This window comes from Plectropomus leopardus, chromosome 8, assembly GCF_026936395.1.
Source record: "Plectropomus leopardus strain MGB_pleo_1.0 chromosome 8, ASM2693639v1, whole genome shotgun sequence".
NCBI classification, from domain to species: Eukaryota; Metazoa; Chordata; class Actinopteri; order Perciformes; family Serranidae; genus Plectropomus; species Plectropomus leopardus.
Window position 1 is genome coordinate 21,247,504 of NC_142183.1, and position 20,147 is coordinate 21,267,650.

The 20,147-nt window shown below is 39.4% G+C and overlaps 2 protein-coding genes across 3 annotated transcripts; one reads left to right on the plus strand and one right to left on the minus strand.

Annotated features, from left to right (window-relative positions):
• The first annotated feature begins 717 nt into the window (after positions 1-717).
• Positions 718-15,842, plus strand: LOC121948044 (protein phosphatase Slingshot homolog 3). 2 transcript variants are annotated; one of them, XM_042493294.2, is made up of 17 exons: positions 718-876; positions 2,654-2,812; positions 4,415-4,452; positions 4,548-4,734; positions 7,165-7,280; positions 7,421-7,489; positions 8,217-8,282; positions 8,398-8,580; positions 9,603-9,696; positions 11,582-11,710; positions 11,945-11,991; positions 12,149-12,295; positions 13,145-13,345; positions 13,525-13,741; positions 13,846-13,947; positions 14,065-14,151; positions 14,389-15,842. In XM_042493294.2, the coding sequence occupies exons 2-17, from the start codon at positions 2,765-2,767 to the stop codon at positions 14,509-14,511; spliced, it is 1,854 nt and encodes a 617-aa protein (XP_042349228.2). In that variant the 5' UTR covers positions 718-876; positions 2,654-2,764; the 3' UTR covers positions 14,512-15,842. The 2 variants fall into 2 exon arrangements, with proteins under 2 accessions (XP_042349228.2, XP_087937269.1); XM_088081143.1 differs by lacking the exons at positions 718-876; positions 2,654-2,812 and adding an exon at positions 3,088-3,510.
• A 38-nt stretch (positions 15,843-15,880) lies between these two features.
• mrpl18 (mitochondrial ribosomal protein L18) lies at positions 15,881-19,283 on the minus strand. The gene is made up of 4 exons (XM_042493295.2): positions 19,023-19,283; positions 18,746-18,914; positions 16,790-17,024; positions 15,881-16,157 (listed from the first exon to the last, which is right to left on the minus strand). Exons 1-4 carry the CDS (start codon positions 19,108-19,110, stop codon positions 16,080-16,082), a joined length of 570 nt encoding a protein of 189 aa, XP_042349229.2. The 5' UTR covers positions 19,111-19,283; the 3' UTR covers positions 15,881-16,079.
• Positions 19,284-20,147: the final 864 nt, after the last annotated feature.

Consider the following 20,147-nt stretch of genomic DNA (forward strand, 5'->3'; position numbering starts at 1 on the left):
TTTAGTGGTAGAAGAAGTATTCTTGTTTTATACCACAGCACAGTGTAGGAATACAACAAATAAGTGTCTGCAACACTGAATGGGTGTTGCAGACACCAATTACACCATTATAATTGTTTTTTAAAATGTCCAGACACATCATGTGCAACAAAGTCTTCTGACAGAAAAACCTGATCTTAAAATTATATTATTTCACCAAAATCATTTTATTCTACGTGTCTTATTTAGAATTTGACAGAAAGTAAACAGTTACCACAAACTAACCAGCATGCATGATATGCATGAAAGTTTTTTATTTTTAATTATTTCAGAATTAAAATGTGGCAGAGGGATGGTTATGCACTTCCCCAAGTCTTTCAGAGACGCTCAAGAAAAAAATATATTTGTAGCTTCTAAGTAAAGAACAGTCCCTCGTGCAGGAGTATTTTAACATTATAGTACTGCTACTTTTGGCCTACTTTACTGTATAAATAATCTAAATAGCCTACTTCCTGCTGTCAGTCACCCTGAAATATGAAACAAGAATTTTCTTGTTATGAAGTTGTATATTTATAATTGATAAACAATATATAATTTAAACATATAATTTAAAATGACTCAATTTGCAGTTTGTCTATTTGCCACCCCAGGGCTGTATTTTAAATCATCAGCAAATTAGTCATTTTGTTTTTTCGGTCAACGTGATTAATAATTTGCCTGCGCGTGACGTCATCGTCCTGTCCCTCATCCTCCTGTCCTCGTGCTCGCCTGCCGCAGCTGTAAATGGTGAAGTCTTCACCCTCGAGAGCGACAGAGGGCGGAATAAGGAGCACCCAGTACTTAAAAACAAGAAGCCTTCAGAGCAGGAAATTAGAGAGGGAGCAAAGTCTGGGAGAGGTAAGCAAATCCATTGTCGTCTTTAGTTTTTTTAATATATAATAATGTCAGTATCGATGAACGTTACCGTCAGTGCAGGTTGGACTGGTTGTGCCAGGCTGCGCAGCTTGTTGTTTGTGGTTTGTTGCAGCAACGAAGCGCGGTCCATTTATAGCTCGTTAGTCAGGTTCAAAACACTTCTTCATGATTACTCACTTGTTAACAATGCAATGATATTAATATGTCTATTATCTGCATGCAACGAGCGGAAGCCGTATCACAGATCTGCTGTAATATAATGCAGGCGTTACCGCACTGTTAATGCCATAGCGATGGTCATCAGTCCAAAGACTCCATAAATCCTTTATGGGATGAAATGTACAATATAGCCTACTTTGAATATAACATTACTTCAGATTTGTATGTGCATAGTAATCTGATACACATCCTTATCTGCCAGACTGTTGCTACTTTATACAAATTATTACAGACTATGCAATAAACACTAGAAAAAACTCTACGTATAATTTTGTTCCATCTTATTGAATTTGTATGTTTTTTTAAATCGTCTTTCTGTCTTTTCTATCTCTTTATTTTTTCATTTTAAACACAATAAAATGGCGTGGCATGTGAGGAATGCAGTTGCATTCCAGGATCATTTCTATCTTAAATAGGAGATGTGGATAAAATCATCCATCATAGTTTGTGGAATTTCATACTTTCGTGCTGATATGTATCAGGAAAATATTACTATGACATTTATTAAGTGTTAATTAAATAACCCTTTTATAGATTAAATAAACTGGTAAAATGTCTGACTTCTGCTACTCTGGGGAGGTGAATTATTAAAATATCAATGCACTTCATAACATGGATGCAAAAATCCTGTAAATCTGTTAACATTATTAAGAAATGATGGCCTAATACAACCAGAGATGAGACAAAGTCTTCAGCAACATCCACACCCTGTGCTGTAGGCCAGTGATTCCCAACCGTTTTCCTGATGACCCCTGACACATATTATGGATACTTTATATTATATTCAATGCATAACAATGACAGAACAGATCAGCTGATAAACTGTAAAGTCGACCCAAATAGTGAATGCAATAACTACAGGAAGTTTGTGTAAAATGAGCAATTTGGATCTATTTAGATGAGGTTATTCCCTGTGAATATTGCATTACAGAAGAGTTTTTCTGGTATTTTAGTGAATTTTTATGTGATTCTGTCTGTATTATGCTTTTTATTCATAGTTTTAAACAATGCTACATATGTACAAGCCTTTTTTTTTAATTGTTTTCTTCTGGCTGGCACTTGGCCATTGCTTCATTAGCCCTTTGGCTATTTTAACTGTGTATTTTTCTAATTCAGGACGAGTCTGTTTAGTGGGGTGAAAGCTCTGTGAATTTAGATCTAGCTTCTGTTCAGGTGTTCTCTGTGCCCTTAGCCAGTGAGATGATATCTTGAGTAATAATAATCTTAAAGATAAAAAATAACATTCTCTTAGTTATTTCATAGAAATGAATGAAAATGCTGAGGCCTTCTTTGAATACTTTAAAGTTATGTAACACACCTTAAGGGTAGGGACACGCTGGCTGAGAACCAGTGCTAATAGCTACATCCTTACATTCTCCAACCCTATCTCTACTGGATTCAGCAACCGTGAAACAGTCTGAAAACTGCTCCTTCCCTTTCACAGGACACCCCAAAGCTGACAATTAACATCCTCTGACTCTTCTTTAGGAATCTCTGGTATTGGCTGTAATCAAACCAAAATATCTATGTCTGATTTCAGATACCATTCTCCCCGCCCACAACACGCTTTTGGCTGAGGAAACCTGCAGAGCCTGTCTGAGCCTGCCAGCAACAGCAGGTTTAGTGGAGACAGAGCTGCACTCGACCTGCGATGGCTCTACTGACCGTGCAAAGACTCCCCTCCATCTCCACCGCTCCAGTGAGTTCACTCATCACTGCACTTCTTTGCTGTGCACAAACAAGTAGGGCACTTTTGAAATCACGCCCTATGAAATAATTCACCTTTAGTTTTACAGAAAGTGATTCCAAACTATGAGAGAGATGGTCATGTTGGACTCTACGAGTTCTGCATGAATCAAACCCGGACGTGTACATTTGCCCGAGAGATAATGAGGTTGTCTGGTTTTTCAGTGGCTTGCAGAGATGAGATTGCATTGATGGGCTTACAGGGCCGAGATGTCTCAGATCAGAGTGATTTAGCTCCCATTCGCATTCATTACAGTGATGTGATTGGATCACCTTCTGTCTGTCTAAATGCTCACTGCCACTGTAGTTGTTTAATGCATATAAACATATCAACACTGTATCATCAGCCTCTGTCTTTAACGTGATCTCCGCTCATTCTGTCACTATCACGAAGATGATTTACATCCAAAGCCTGGCTTTTCTTCTGCTCTTCATCATTGCCAGCTAAATGACCTGACTGTGGGTCCAAATTTCATTTTTTTGCATATTTTGTCACAGTATCTAATCACTTTGCTATCTTAACTGTGTTCTCTCCTTTTTTTTTTCCTTCTACAAACCCTCATCGTTCCTCTCCTGGCTCCTGCCCATTTCTCCTCTTTAATTTCTTTTTTTTTTTCTTGACTCTGTCTGGACTTGTCAGTTGCGTAACAGGTAATGTTACTGTCTCATGTTTCTTTTTCTACACCCTTGTTGCTACTGCTATTTCTCTCTCTTCCTTGTTTCCTTCTCCTTCCCCTCTATCGCATTGTGTTTCTCCTTAATTTTTTTTCCTTCTACGATTTCACTCCCAATATTGTTGTTTTTACCCCCTCACCCCCGCTCTCCGTGTCCTCCTCCCTGTGCTTACATATCACTCTTTGTGTTTGTCTCCTCACTTCAGCCTTCCACTGCACTTTATCTGTGTCGCACCATATTTCACCAGAGAAATTACTGACATTTTTTCCAGCCTTTTGTGTCTGCAACCTCAACAGGAAAGACATCACACACACTGTCTCCAGTGTTCCCGGAAAACTTGTTACAGTGTTTCAGCACTTTTCTTCAAGTTAGAAGCGGACCATTTTTAGAGCATTAAAGCACCATTTACTCATCTTCATTAGTTTTTTTTTCAAGTCTAGCATCTAATTAGAACTTTGTTTGATGTGGGCATGCGTCAGATATTTTTAAGGATTCAAAATTACTTAAATTTGTTTTGGACATAAAGGCTGCCACATAAAAATACATACATAGTGCAAAAACAAAAGTAAAGTGCATAGCACAGACAAGTGAAGACATAAAGTGCTTTCAAATACATAAAACACTTCCTCCTTATTTCCTGAGTTTAGGAAATTCAATGATAGTAGGATGAAAGAGTTTTTATATTTATTTAGGTATCTCCTGCTGTATATTTTGGATTACAAACAGCTTGCACAACAGACACATTACTGTCTGCTGGAATTTATAGAACAGGCCTTTAAAAAGAAAACTTTAGAAAACTGTATCTCACACAAACACAATAGAGGCTGATGACTGCTATTGTCTAGTCTTCTTCATGAGGTGTCTTGCATTCTTTTTAAAGGATGAAAGCCTCCAAAGAAGAGGGAGACTTCAGAAAAGGTAAATGTGCACCAGTTTTCATCTAATTTCAGTCCTAACAAAACGATTCCCAGTTATAGCGGCATTATATTAACTTGTCTCTGTACCATCCGTAGGGAGAGCTTTGCCCTCGTGAAGGGCGCTGTCCTCCTGCTGGAAGAGGGCGAGAGGGTGGGCGTTGATGTAGAGACTTCTACCGCTCCAACTTCTCCTGTGAAGGAAGGAAGTAAAGCGCAAGACATGCGACACAGACACCTTCACGCCATGGTTGAACAGCTCCGACCAGAAGATACCATCAAGCTGGTGAGGCCTCATGTGTTCATCGATATTAAAAAAACATCATAAAAACAACATGCAGTTGGAATTTTGCTTGGTTAGTTAAGTAAGCTTGTACCATTGACATGCATAATCATATCTGAAGTAAAGGTCATTGGTATGTTAGATTAATAATTTTGCTCCTCTAACACAAACACACGTGGGAGCAGTTCTGACTATTGGACTAATTCACTTCTTGTGTGTTAAAACTAGTCTGTAAAAGAAAGTAAAGTATGATGTATTTGTCCAGCGCTTTTCACATAGATCATAAAGTGCTTTACAAGGGCATTTAAAACACACAAGACAGAAATCACAGAAGATCAAATGACCACCTGAGCCACAAATGTACAAGTGCAAAACTAAGAGCACAGTGTATAATGAAAAAAAACACAATACATGACAAGAATACACACTATAATTTGAAGATACAGACTTAGTGAATACAGGTTACCCATACACTTGTCTAAACTGGTGTAGCTGGCTTTTAAAAGAAACCACAAGGTCAGCATGGTGAGCGTGGGCAAAGCATCCCATAATTTGGTTGCTATGGCCTCAAAACTTAGCTCACCACAGGTCTGAAGGGGTGTAGGGGTAATGTGCGATTGTTTATTTATTACTATCATTTGACTGAGAGGAGGAAAGAAGCCGATACTTTGCATGAGGGGAGCAACCATTTCTGGAGCAACAACCAGAAACTCTGTCTTATCAGCACTGGGCTGATTGATGCATCAGAGCAGGCCCTCTGAATTCAAAACCTCACACACTTATTGTGAAAAAGACCTGTAAATTGAAGGTAGCAGCTCCATGATAGTCTACTATGACACCACAGCTGCAGAGGATTGCAGTAGTTTTTACTTACTTATTGTAACTATGTGCCTTAAACTCTCAATGCTCATTTTGTGATTACAGAACCACAGTTTAAAAAATGTAGTCTGATCAAGCTGCCTATTGTCGATAAGTGCCCTTTGCAGTGCTGTGCATTCAACGTAAGTCATTGAAGTTGAGTGAAGAGTGCTAAGCTCCTGTCTAGGGCTGGGCAATATGGGCTGAGAATTATATTGCAATGTTTTTATGCTATATCTCAGTACAAGAAGTATATCTCAATATTTCTAAATCTCCAAAAAGCACTAAATGAATGCTATAACAGGGAGACAGAATTGAACATGACTTTTTTAAAAAGCCAAAATATTTCCATTTTTGATCAATAATCATTAGTAATGTGGATATAATGACTAAGTGGGTAAAGGCAAATATTAAAACATAAACTGATAAGTTGAGTATTTCACTTTACTTTAATGCAGGAAAAAACACCATTTATTCCATATAACAATATCTAAGACAATGTATAGTCTCATATCTCGATACGATATATATTTTTTAATTGCCCAGCCCGTCTTCTGTCAAAAGCATTCTGACTGATGCACGAGGGAAAATGTCTTTCCTAAAAATCAGCTTTTACAGTCCAACAACCTTCCTCCAATTTAGTCATATTCTGTTCGTTGTCAAGGACAACATCAATGCAGGTCAATGTTTATAATAAACACTTCAGCTGAATTCCACACTGACGGACTATACTGGTTGCTTTGCATGTTCCAGTCCATTACTGCAAAACAACATCTTGCTGATGCTTTCCAAAGCATTCCACTGATTTTTGAGAACGACCACTACATTTTGCAAGCAGGTCCAGGATTCTTTAATGCTCTAAAATAATGCTCTCCAGGGATCTGAATCATTCTTGTTGTGGATAAACTATCACACTGAGCATTTTAGTTCAAATTATTTTTTTTGCTTCAGTTGTGCTATTACTGCATGGTAATACAGCTGAAATACAAACATGTATATCATGAAAAGCTTACAGAAAATAATTTATTGTTCAGTAGTCAGCTCCTAAAGTCATGGGTTTAAGAGCTTCTCATAAGGACACAATAAACACTTTCAGCTCTATTACCATGCAATTGTGGAACTTAGTCAAAGAAAAAAACAGCTGACTAAGTGTGATGGATTACCCAGAGATATATATTTAAATCAGAAGCCCTGTACATGGCAGGAAAACAACGAATGGGTCGAATACATGATGTTTGCTGTAGAAAAGAATACTGTGAAATATACTACTGTATCTGGGAGTAATGGGCTACAACTTGAAAAGAAAGTGTGGTCTTTTAAGTGGACTATAGCCAATATCTGTGTTTCTCTGCAAACACAACATTCATGTCCCTGATTTAATTTTTCCAGGAAAGCCCAAGAAAATACACTGCACAGGATATTTTGTGCTGTGTGTAACCAGACAGGATTATTTGGTTAAATGGGTAACTATGGTTGCCTACAAAGTCTATTACTTGTACTTGTCCACCTTTTTGTCTCCCTTCTGTCTCACACATCCTTTATCTCCCTTCTGCTCTCCGCACTGTTATCATTCAGGCAGTGCAGTTAGAGTCCGGCAGCTTGGTCAGAATCAGGTATCTGATCGTTGTCTCCACCCTCAGCAGCAAAGAAGAAAGCATCCTGCTTGGCATGGATTTCCCCAGCTCGGACAGGTGTGTGTAACTAAGGTGCTGGTGTCGTGTGTCAGAGAGATAAGATTTCCACTCAGTTAATAATTTCTGATTTGGCTTTGACATGTTAAACTTCCTTCTTTGTCTATTTGTCCATCTGTGTCCTCCCTTCCTGTCTGCAGCGATCACTGCACCATTGGCCTGGTTCTGCCTGTATGGAGCGACACACAGGTGTACCTGGACGGAGACGGGTAAGAAACATTTAACAAAGGGTATGCAAGTGTACAGAGGAGTTTGTGGGGCGCAGCACAGATGGTGCAGCCTGATGCCTGGGATTCTGGCCAGAGATAATGTGAATGAGTAATGGTCTCTATTTATGGAGCTGAATCATTCTTCATGAATTACAACTGCTCCTATCACTCACTCAGGCCCTTACATAAGCATCGAAATTATGCGTTTTTACAATGAAATGAAAGTAAAGTTCTGTAGCCTGTCGGTAAGAAAAAAGTGAGAGTCTAGCAGCTGAAAACAAACCCCAAAACATCCACTCCAACACAGTTTTAGTTAAAATTTTAGCATAACATGTTTTGATTAAAATAGTTGAAGCTGTTTTTGGCTTGTGGCCATGCATCAGCGTGCTTTTGGGCTTAAGGACACTGTGAAACTGAGAGTTTCTGATTTGAGTTTTAACTAGAGTGCTCTCGCATGCTGACTGAGTGTTAAAAAATGAAGCTCTGATTAGCTGCCATGTCACACCAGCATGTTCACCCTCATCAGGCTGGTTCACACCAACTGTTACCCCCTCCCCTCACATTTTCATTCCCCGCTTTCTTCTCAAGAACCGTCACTAATTTACACTGAATAATCTTTCTGTCTTCTTCTAATAACGCTTCTTATCAGTGTTACTTCCTCAGTTCTTTCTTCCCGTTACTGCAGCTCATACTACTGTCTTTTGTTTTTTTCTTGTTTTGTCCTCAGTGGTTTTAGCGTGACGACAGCTGAAGAGACCAGAATTTTTAAGCCTATTTCCATGCAGACCATGTGGTGAGTGACTGCTGACACTCACATATTAATCCCACATATTAATCCAGTTTGGCTTCTTTCAAAGGGTTTGAAGTGTCCTAATATACACCGTCTTCTGTCCTTCATATTGTGTAAGGTCAGTGCTGCAGGTGTTGCATGGCTGCTGTGAACGGGCGGTCAAGGCAGCGTTGATCCCAGGCAATGGCCTGGAGTGGGCTCAGCACTACCAGCAGCACACCGAGTCAGACCGCCTCTGCCTCAACGAGTGGGAGGCCATGCACGACCTGGAGTCGGTCCGCAGGGACAGCAATGGACAAAGGTAAGAAAAGTACTAGTGCCTCAAAACTTCAGATCCCTTAAAGTCTTAAAAGGCATTTAATTAATCAATCTGAAAATAAGGCCTGAAGTGGTATTAAAATCAATCTTTCAAAAGTCTTAAAAATGCTAAGACATGGGAAATATGACTTTTTTTAACTGTTTTTTGTCCAACATTGCATTGTAAAATCTTAAAATAATTGGCAACTTTCTTTAAATCAGTGACTGACCAATGGTGTGTGGAATTAACGTCACCAAAAAGTCACATTTTATGGCACAATAAATATTAGGGCAACATTATGTTTAAGTAAATAACTGATGCTGTTTTTTGAAATTTTAGTTTTCTGCAAATCTACTCTTATCTTTCATTACATTTCACATTAACAAATCTTTAAAAGTATTAAATCCCACTTAGTTTTAGCTGTAGGAACCCTGGTGCTTTAAAGCTACTTAAAAACACAGATTCACAATGGCCCTCTAACTATGTAATTCACTGTCTTGTACATAATAGTAAGCATATAAAAAGTAAGAGAAATTAGTTTAAATCCAAATACTAAATATTGCCATTTTAAGTTTGTGTAAACTCCTGATATCGGGTGTTAATTGAAAATTTCAGATTTAACTCTGTGAACCAATTTTTAAAAATCTGCATCAGTTGTCCTACCCAAACATTTGCAATCAGCCTGTTAATGCTGTACCAGGAAACATAACCACCACTATCAGTGTGTCATTCTTTTATTTTTCAACTGTGGTGGCCCACACTTTTAATGTGCTGTGGTGTAATTGTCCACTAAAACTCTTGTATATGCTCAAGAAAATGGTCTGTTTTCTAATAGTTGTGAGCATTTATTTTCATGTAGATTTTTGTGGATGCTTACAAAGACACTCAACTTTGATATTATTTATGCATTTTACCTTTACAAGACAATTTCCAGTGGCTTTAAATGTGAAAAAAATGAAAGATGTCATCTGCTCTTTTTGCAAGTGTTAGCTGTACTAATGTTTCACTTTTTCTTGAACTGGAAGCTCATCAGAACGAATGTCCAATGAGGCGCTGATCAAAGAGCACCTGAGAGACATCATGAGGACTGAAGACCTGGACCACCTCACGTCTAAAATGGTAAGACATACAGGCAGATGTAACACTTCTGCTCTCTATATACTAAACGTGGGTAGGGCCCCGAGTTCTTTTAGATTAAATCACTAAGATGTTATAGCAACTAAGCCTACACTTAAAGCCCCTGGTTCGCCAGCCTTCAGTTCATCTGGTGAAAACTACGACCCCTTTCTCGTCGTCTTTGATGCAGTTTATTTCTCACCATTGTGGTCTTCAATGAAACACGCAAGAACTCACCATCTGTGTCCATAAACATCATATAAATAACTTCTCACAACTACTATCAGCATGATATAACATGGCATGACTGTCAAAAAACTGTTTGTGCGCCTCCATCTAGCAGCACACCTTCCTGCATGATGGTTCCTACCTATATTGACACACATCTAATACCAGGACAATGACCCCCTCAGGTCAGGTAGCATCCTGCATGCATTTTATGCATTTTACTAATAATGAATCACAGTCAGTGACCTTAGCTTTCGTTTAGTGTGACTCAGCTCATTTTATCAGGAGAAACCAGTCCCCTTTAAGTCAAAGTATCAAATAGCATAAAATGCTTCTCAATCAAATAATCAAACACCAAACAGGGACAGGGTTAAAAAAAAAAAAAAAAAAAGTCTATTATTATTTAGAAATGTAAAATAAAAAATGTGATTTTTTTTAAATTATTGTGTAATGTACCCTTTATCTCAAATGTACACTTTCTTCTTAAAATGCACCACACATAAGACACTTGGGCCCACACTTAACATACAAGGCAATCAAAAACATGAAAAAAAACGCCTAAATGGTCGTTTCACTCAATTAAGAGCTGTAAAATAAACAAAAGTACATGGTTCATGTCTACCTGTCTGTGGGTGTCCCCACATGGCGAAGGGACCAGCAGGACAAAGACGATCCTTCTGTGTCTTCTCCAACGGCTTTTTGGCTCGTCCACACGTCGAAAACGTTGCATTAATGTCCTTAGTTAGCTGTCTGCCAATTAATGGCCTAATGTCCCTTCACTGTGCTAATGAATGTCCCGTTTAGCATACTACGCAAGCTAGCCGTACACACTGTGTGAAACAGCCGAACCAAAGTCCACCTCTGAGGCTTCTGCTGCTCACATGAACCGGCAAATATAATACCGTCGCGTTGACAATGGAGGAATTGGTCCACAAATTGGTATGAAGGTCCGACAAAATGTTGCTTTTGCTAACAAAGCCAACAAGCGTCTCCCTCCGACGTCTCCACGGTACGCCGGCGCTCCCTCACAGTCTCGCTCCCTGATCGCGCGCGCCCATCTCACGCGCACAGGCGTCAACCAATAGGAATAGTGTTAAGTTCAGCTCAGTTAGCACAGTTTTATGTGTCAGGCTACACCAAAGCAAAAAAACCCTTCAAAAACACATATTGTAACATGTTAGCAAACAGTTGTCCATTTACATACAGGAGACAGAGTGCGACTTATGTGCTTCTGAACTCTGCTCTGCTTTCAGTACTGTTTTGGGTGTTTTTGCTGAATAAAATAAATAACGACCAGCTGTAGCTAAAAACAGCAACGTTTTGGGCCCAAAAACCAAAACAACAAGCATAAAGAGATTAACTACGTATTGTCGTTTTTAAACTTATTCCACAATGCATGCCATAGATTTTAAACATGAAATACATCAAGATATTTTTTTACCTTGTTTGTGTACATGAAATGACTTTTCATCTGTTGTAATTACTAAGAACTCTTCTTATTTAGACACTTGTTAATTTTTTTTTTTTGCTGGGTTATACAGACATAAAGAGGAAGTTGGCCTCATAAGTCAGATGACTCAGAAGAGAAAATAATAGGTAAAAAAAATATAAGAGAATGAAAGTATGCTTGTATGATCTGATTTTTCTCTCACTACTGTAGGTGCACTCTGCCCTGAAGACCAGAATAGGCTTTGACATGAGACCCTATAAGGAATACATTGACAATGAGATCCTGGTCACCATGGCTCAGATGGACAAACCCTCCAAAATATTTGACTATCTGTACCTGGTGAGTGATCGCTGGAGTTTAAAGTTAGTAAAAGCATTATTTTATCATGGCAAGAAGTAATTCTCATTCTTTAGTCAGTAAACTGACAGAAGTGTGCTTTCACCAGGATGTTGTCATGTGACTGTAACTTCCCCTTTGTGGAAGGTCTGTGTTAACAGCGATAGGGAAGACATCTCTGTAGGCCCTTTCCTTTTTACCCTTGACTGAAACTTCTCTTTCTTTATCTGGTTTCAGGGCTCTGAGTGGAACGCAGCTAACTTTGAGGAGCTGCAGAAAAACAAGTCAGTGTTTCCACCTGCAGCATTTTTATGCAGCTCTGTGTATTGTTGCTGTCCATCTCTATTCCCCACTGTCTCATGACATGGGTGATACTGAATTGTGCATTGTGTTTTGCTGAGTCACCAACGTGACTCTTACGTAAGTTTGTGTGTTTTTCAGTGTGGGCTACATTCTGAATGTGACGCGGGAGATCGACAACTTTTTCCCAGAGTCCTTAACTTATATGAACATCAGAGTGTACGATGTGGAAGCCACCGACCTGCTCTCTCACTGGACCGACACATTTAACTTCATCAACACTGCGAGGTAGCCCAGAAACCCCAAACACATTAGATAACACTTAAAATCCAAATTTTTATAAAGCCATTAAGCAGTCTCTTCCAGCTTACAGTTGTAGACAAACACATTTCATATATTTCATTCATATTTAGATTTGTCCAATTACTACAGTAGACGTTGAAGGGAAAATTCACCACATCCTCTGTGGATATGCAATCAGTGCTGGATGTTTTAATCGTTCAAAGCAAAAGTTTAACAGAGTCACAGAGGATTGATACCACACTCACATCTGTCTGCCAAATATTAAGCTTGGCCTGGTCAGCTTAGCACAAAGACTGGACGCAGGGGAAACAGGAAGCCTAGCTTTGTCCATTGGTAACAAAATCTGCCCACCAGCACTTCAAATCTCATTATTTCTGGACGATTTCTTGGCTCTTAGCAGTTGCCTGGCAACCAGCTAGAGACCTCAGGAAGTTACTGTGCCTGGCCAAAAACTAGTCCCAAATATAGCCCACGTACAATGGTGTTTTTACATTATATAAAGATTAAACAAACAAGATTTACTGTATTAATTAGTGAGTTTCAGAGGTGCTGGTAGACAGAGTGAGGCTAGCTGTTTAGTCCCATTTCCAGTCTTTAAGCTAAACTGCCAGCTGTAGCTAAATACTGAAAGTGCACACATGAAAGTGGTGTCTAACTTTCTGCCAAAAAGTAAATGAGTGCATTTTTCAAAATACTGAACTACTCCTTTATATCATCTAGTCTGAGTTGTCACACAGCAACTTTCCATGCAGTTGGTTAGGCTATGTTTCCTCTATTTGTCAGCTTAATCTTTAAACCACTGAGTGAGTTTCTCCGGATCTCTGTGTTTTGCAGGAAGAGCGGACAAGCCGTGTTGGTGCACTGTAAGATGGGTATTTCTCGCTCTGCGTCCACAGTGATCGCCTACGCCATGAAGCAGCAGCGCTGGTCTCTGGATGTGGCGTTGACCTACGTTAGGGATTGCCGGGCCATAGTCAAGCCCAATGAAGGCTTCATGAAGCAGCTGCAGACCTACAACGGCATCCTCAACGCGAGGTCAGGCATGGTGTTTGTCCTAATGCTGTGTGAAGATCTGTTTTCCAGACTGAGCAATGACAAAAACTCTGCAGAGATGAAAATATAAAAGCTTTTTGAGTTTGCTGCTGTCTATGGCTTGTAAGGGATTTATATGTGGGCTCTTGTAGATTGTGTTTTATGTTTCTTCATGATTCCAGCCAGCAGCGTCACAGCGCACTCTGGAGGCGAAAGTCAAGAGACCAAAGACAAAAGTCAATACGCAAGGAGGAGGAAGGGAAGGAAGAAAGCCCAAAAGACGAGGAAGAAGAAGATGAGGAGGATTATGAGCTGGGTGATGAGGATGATGCAGAGAGTCTAGATGAAAAAGACTCAGGTAGCTCAGATGAAAGAGATGAGCCAGAGGGAAACGCAGAGGTAATCTGTTACATCTATGATATCAGTATTTTGATATTAGTAGATTTTTTTTACCTTTTTTTTTTTAAAATCTTCAATCCTTTTATCTTCCTAATCTCACTCAGGTGTTTGAAGAGCCCGCCCCCCCATCTGAGACCAAGGAGGGGCCCGGGCAGACAGGGCCAGACAGCACTGGTCCTGTTATCACAGTCAGTGAACCAGAAAAGGTGAACACAATGTACTCACACAAACACGATGCATCTGAAGCTGTTTATCTCCGCGTGTCTCTTTTGTGGCGCTCCTTTACTAGATCTTTTAATGTTCTTTTTCTTTCTCATCTCAAGGTCATTCCGAGCGTTAATCGCAGCGGCAGGATGAACCTCTTCTCCCTCATGCAGTCCATTAGTGATGAGGATAAAAGTTGTGAAAAGGTAAATTAAGTCAATTAAGTGCTTAACTTATGTGCAGGTATTCCAGCCTGCTTCTTATGACTGGAGGCATGCTGACTGACATCTGTTGTTTGTAATACACTGACAGTGGATGAGCATCTCCTACAATCCCTCTTCAAAAAATGAAAACTATCCCTTTAAGATTGATAAACTGTCAAAGTGGAATTCATTTTTAGCCGCTTCATAAGCTGCTCTTCTCCTTCTTTGTTGCTCTCAAAGCTAATTGGGAGTCCGAGGCGGATGCGTAGCCAAGGGCGACGGAGTCTTACTCACCAGAAAGCATGTGTGGATGTTTCACCTGAGCCACGGAGTCAGCCGGACGCCAGCCAAAGCAAACCCTAAAGTGATCAATGAGAAGAGCAGGGAGTTACATGAGGGAGGCGAGGAAAAAAAATCCTGAAAACACCTGAAGGAAAGTGTGCACTGGTAACATGCCAAGGTTTTTCTACACTGATACGCTCTGGCTTTATATTTTACATTATCAAAAGTTTTAATTTATGTGTCACTGCATATCTCTGCTCATTATTATAATGGCTAATGGTTCACTGCTGATAAAAGGATTTTGCTGTAATATTAATACACCTGTGAAATCCAGGGTATCTGAAGTCGTTATCAGTGTACATTGCTGTTATTATGGTTTTTTCAGTGTTTTTAGACCACATGCAGACGTAGCAGTCTCTCTCTACATGTAGTGCACCTCTCTCGTCCCTTCTTCAGCTCTCACATCACCACCTCAGAGACAATATCTATGCAATTACTGTCCTCCTTTCTTTCCCTCTGTATATATAAGGCTGTATGCTGCCAATACAAGATAGACAGTTTTAAATCTCTCTCATATTCTCACTCATCATAAGTCTTTTTCACAAGACGTTCACTGTATCTAAGCTGTGCATCATGGACCAAGTCAGAGCCAGTTTTATGGCAGAAGCCTGTTTGCCAAACAATATATTCCTTTGTGCCAATTAATTAATATATTACACTGAATATCTTTATCACATCAGAAAAAAACAATGTCACCCATTTTACTTTGATTCATTCTTGTTTAAACACCAGGGCTGCACGAGTGCCTTCAACCTGAGAATGATATACGACTCTATGCCTGGTGTTTTTTAATGTTTTTACTACGAGGTGATTGCTGCATATTGTATGAATCTTGTAGTGTTTCTCTGATTGCAGTATAAATATGACTTCCCAAAGTTTTGCATGTATGCATAATTATATATGTATCGTCACAGAAATGCTGATGAGCTTGGGTGCATGTTATGTGTTTTTATACCAACACGTGAGAGCAAAGTGTTCAGGGTTTTCTCATGTATTTAATGGATTGAGGTAAATTATTCATAATACTGTCCTCAGACTCACTGGATGCTGATGTGGAATTTTTTTATTTCACGCTGGTGTTACTTTTGATCCGGTGAACCCAAGTTTAAAGCTTACTTAATTTAACCTGCATGCTCCCTGTTAAAGAAAACATGCACTTTATAATCCCACAACACACACAGAGTCCCCACTGCCTGAGCCAACATCACACTGTACTATGAATAAAATGTTCGATTATTATATTTTAAAAAATCTTGTCCACATCTTGTGTTAAGCTCTCCACTGTCTGCACCTCACTCTTGTTTACAACAGGCACTATGAGTGGAAAAATAAACGATTATACACAAAGCAAACGTGTTGTTTCTTGATTTAAAAAATACACCACAGCTGCTTCCGTTCAGAAACAGTTTAATATCAACAAGAGACAAAGCGCAGGGACAAGCAACTTTACTTTCAGAGCTCATTTTGTTTCTCTTCAAATTGTCATTTCCTGTATTGCTTGTCATCCTTGTACAGGACAGCCAATTCACAAAATAGCAGAGAGCAAGGGATACAGAGGACATTTTTACGAAACAACAGATGAAATTAATTCAGGTATCGATGTATTTCCTTCTGGGTTCAGTGAGCGTGACTCCTCCCTCTTTCAGTGCTTTCCTGAACGACTGAACCTGCGACAGAGAAAAGTCAGAGAGACGAACATGAGGCAGGTGATGACTTTAAAAAGTATTTCACTGCTGTAGAGGCAGTCTTTACATAAAACTGGGATGTCTGTGCAGTAGAAAGACACAAATACTCTTGAAATTGGTGCAGAAAAAAAACAGAAAAGGGACTGGCATTTGCTTTTCCATAAGCAGTAGAAAACCTACAGCTACCAGAATGCACTGCGGCACACCGGACAAATGAATGCTCCCGCTCATAGGTGACATAATGCAGGCTTGGCCTATTTCATAGGAGCTAATATAACAGCCAGCTGATAATCAAATTACAGTTCAACACTGCACTAAAATATGTTTCTGAAAACATTTTAGGTGAGAAATAGGCAACGCATGAACAGAATCTTGGTTTATATTTGATCAGCAATTTGATCTGAGTTGAGTGGCAGGCATACGAAAATGTGGAAGTACAATTTGTAGTTTGAGCAATAGCCTGAGAATGAGAAGTTTGCCACAGTTGATTTCACGTACTACCCACACTGCTACGATACAAAGCTGGTCGAAAATCAGCAAAGTATCCCTTTAAGGGATAAAAAGAAGACATACAAATGCATTTTCTAACAGCAGATCGAACTCCGTGCACTCACAGAGTCAGAGCGGAACGTCCAGGGAATCTCCTTGTACACCATCCTGGTGATCCCAGCTCGCTTGCATCGCTCTGCCAGCACCTCGCCGACAGCCTGACACGCTGCCACGCAGGTTGTGGAGGCCAGCTCCCTCTTAATCCCCCACTCTTTGGTTGAACAGGTGATCACAGGGACAGAAGAGCTCCTGGAGTACACACGTGCTAACACATGGCCCTGAGAGCGAGTAAACTCCAACCTTAAAAGACGAGACGGACAAACATGTTACACAGAAGTGAGAACAGGAGGAGGAATACAGCGAATTGGACCTGTAATCAGCAACACAACACAGACTAGAATTATCCCACAGATGTAGCGACTGGATAGGGGTTTCTCTGAATGTATGATGTACAGAAGTGTATGTCAGGGCTGCATATGGTCGCTTATTGTATAGTCTTTCTGTTTATTGTTGAGAGCTTGAGGATGCAAGACAAATTTCTGTGAAAACGGACAATAAAGGATCATCTTATCTTATCAGACCTGTAGAATTAAATGCCTGGTAAATATGAATTTATGTAGTTATGACTTCTCTTTGAGTACTCTGAGCTCCCTTGAAATTACAATCTCAGTCTCATTGGGACTAAACTTATCAAATTAAGGTTGTATATAAAGAATGTATGCCACAGTCACAGTCACTATAAAAATAAACGCACTGTAAATACGGCCAAATCCAACTCCTCCATCTCATGTATATAAAGCAACCTGTTACAGGAATAATTCCATGTTTATTTCAGCACCCTTTGCACTCTGCATGACAGCACTTTTATCTTACTGTCTACACATTTTATTGTATTTATGTTGTTGTTGTTGTTGTTATAATAAATATATATAAACACTCTTTCATATGATTATATCCGTGCGTAGTGGTCAAATGTTGCACTTGTCCAGCTTTGCTGTCCTGGTTGTTGGCTATTGTGTCCATTTCTTTCTGTGCAAGTTCACTGAGTTGTGCAGCAAAAAACGAAGTAAAACTCCTTGTGAATGCACACACTTATTTTGCAGGTAAAGCTGATTCTGATTCTACTCAGCCACAGTTTAATAGAGACTCGAGGGAGTGAGAGAAAATTAGTTTTAAAAAAAGAGAGGGAGAGGTACTCAATGCTGCTTTCCACCTTAAACTAAGAGTATTCAGTCCTCTTCAAAAAGTCAACTTATTTATTTGAGACAAAAGTTAAAACAAAAAGGTATGTAAGTCAAAACTCCAGTTCAAGGTCTTCTGGGTAACACACCTAAAAACTCTGTTCTTCTCTGTCTGTCTCAATACTTCCCCTCCTCTTCAGGTCCCTCACCAGGGCAATCAGCACCCTGGCAGCCCGCCTTCTGGCTGATTGTGGGTCTTGTAGTCTTTGACTGGATGCCATGATGGTTATAACCCTTGCTGCAACCACCAGGAGGGACTGTATCTCCCTTCAATGGCTCTACCTTTCATGACATCACAATACATACATATATCTAATTTTGTTTTGGAGGGTTTTTTTCTAAATATAATTTTGTGCTAAATTTCTCATAACTTTCTTGTACATCATAACTTCTTCCCGTGTTTTTGAAATAAATCAAGCCAATTTGCTTCAATTTCAAAGGGGACCTTTATCATTTTGATTAAATAAATAAATAAAAGATGGATTAATGAAATTATATAAAATGCTTATGGCAATTAAGACTTAAAACTTCAAATTTACGGCTATTTGATTACCTTTAAGGCCTTCTATGTATAAAATAGATTTTTTAAAAGCCTTTTTCAGGACATGCAGACACCCCGTGTGCATATTTATCTTCCTTGAATATGAAACTGACAGACGTTGTTTGACAGCTTGATTAACATCAACATTTATGTGAAACACTTCATTTCACATAACAGCTATGGTGTACGATTATCCAAAACAAAAGAATGTTTGTGTCACTTTCTGTCAGCACACAGACCTGTGGTAAAACTCCCGGGGGGGCCAGGAGGTCTTCCAGCCCCGCTCCTTCACAGCCAGGGCCAGCTGCTCCAGGTTCCGCGGGTTTCTGTTCACAAAGGTCGGGTTCACGGCCTCGTTTTGGTCCGCGCTGGGCTCCGGCTGAGCGGCTGTTTGACTCAGACACCGAGCTGGACGACACAAAAACAGGTTGGACAAAGCATACAGATGAACACAACGCCAGTATGTGACGGTAAGCTGCTATAAACTGAGCTGCTGATGAAAAACTCTCCTCTGACCTGTCTGGTTTGTGGCCACGGCGGGACGACACCGCTGCATCTGAGCCAACAAAAGACGAACACTGCGGCTAATTTCTCCCAAAGCCATCCCCTCCTCCTTTATGTGTTCACCTCATACACTTAAATGAAGTCTTGTCAACGAGCGCAATGGACGCTATGTCCTTAAAAACATTAAAACATGCTGACTTTAGCTATTTAGCGAGAATTCAACCTGACATGTGGAGCGCCATCTTTGACATTCACACAACACCCGGTTCACTTGGTGCTGCGTTTAAAGCAGCAACTAGAAACAAGCGCCGACACTTCCGAACGTTCCGCTCGCACGGGCCTAAAAAAAAATCCATATATGCGCCTCTAAAAAATAGTGGAAAACAGATTGAACTAGTGCCGCGCAGTTTGAAGGTGCTTGTACTTTACTGTTTCTATTTTATAATTACATCTCACTATATTTCAGAGGTACTTCATACCCCTCGACATTAATCGGACAGTAAATTCATAGATTTAACATACAGCATGTGAAAAATCGAAAATATGATGCATTATTAGTGATTATTTTGCTAACAGTATAATGGGCAGTTAAAAGTAAAGCTGTTTGACACTAGTTTATCAGTAAAATGTCAGAAAATAGTGAAGCATTTCCTGTGTAATTCAAGGAAAAGTCCTCAAATGATAGGCTATGTATAATCAGACTATAAAATAATAATAATAAAAAAAATCATATCTAATCAGTTTTATCATCATGTAGACAAAGAAAAGCAACAAATTCTCTCACATTCAAGAACCAGGAAACCTGCAAATGTGTTTGTTTTTCCTCAAAATTACTAAATTACTGAAATTACGAAAAGTATTAGGCTATGGAATTATGAAAATAGTTGCCAATTAATTTTCTGTGTTTTGACTAAATGTTGTAGCTCTAGTTAACTGAGATCCACCCAGGTCAGCTACACTAAAATACTGTTTACTGTTAACAAATCAGTAATTTCATCTACTTAACAGGCACTTTTTGAATTTTAATTTCTTACCTGTTGCAGCCTGGTTTTACAGTGTGGTATTACTCTCAAACAATGATTTGAATACTTCATCCATCACTGATAAATTAAAAAAATAATATATTATGCATATACA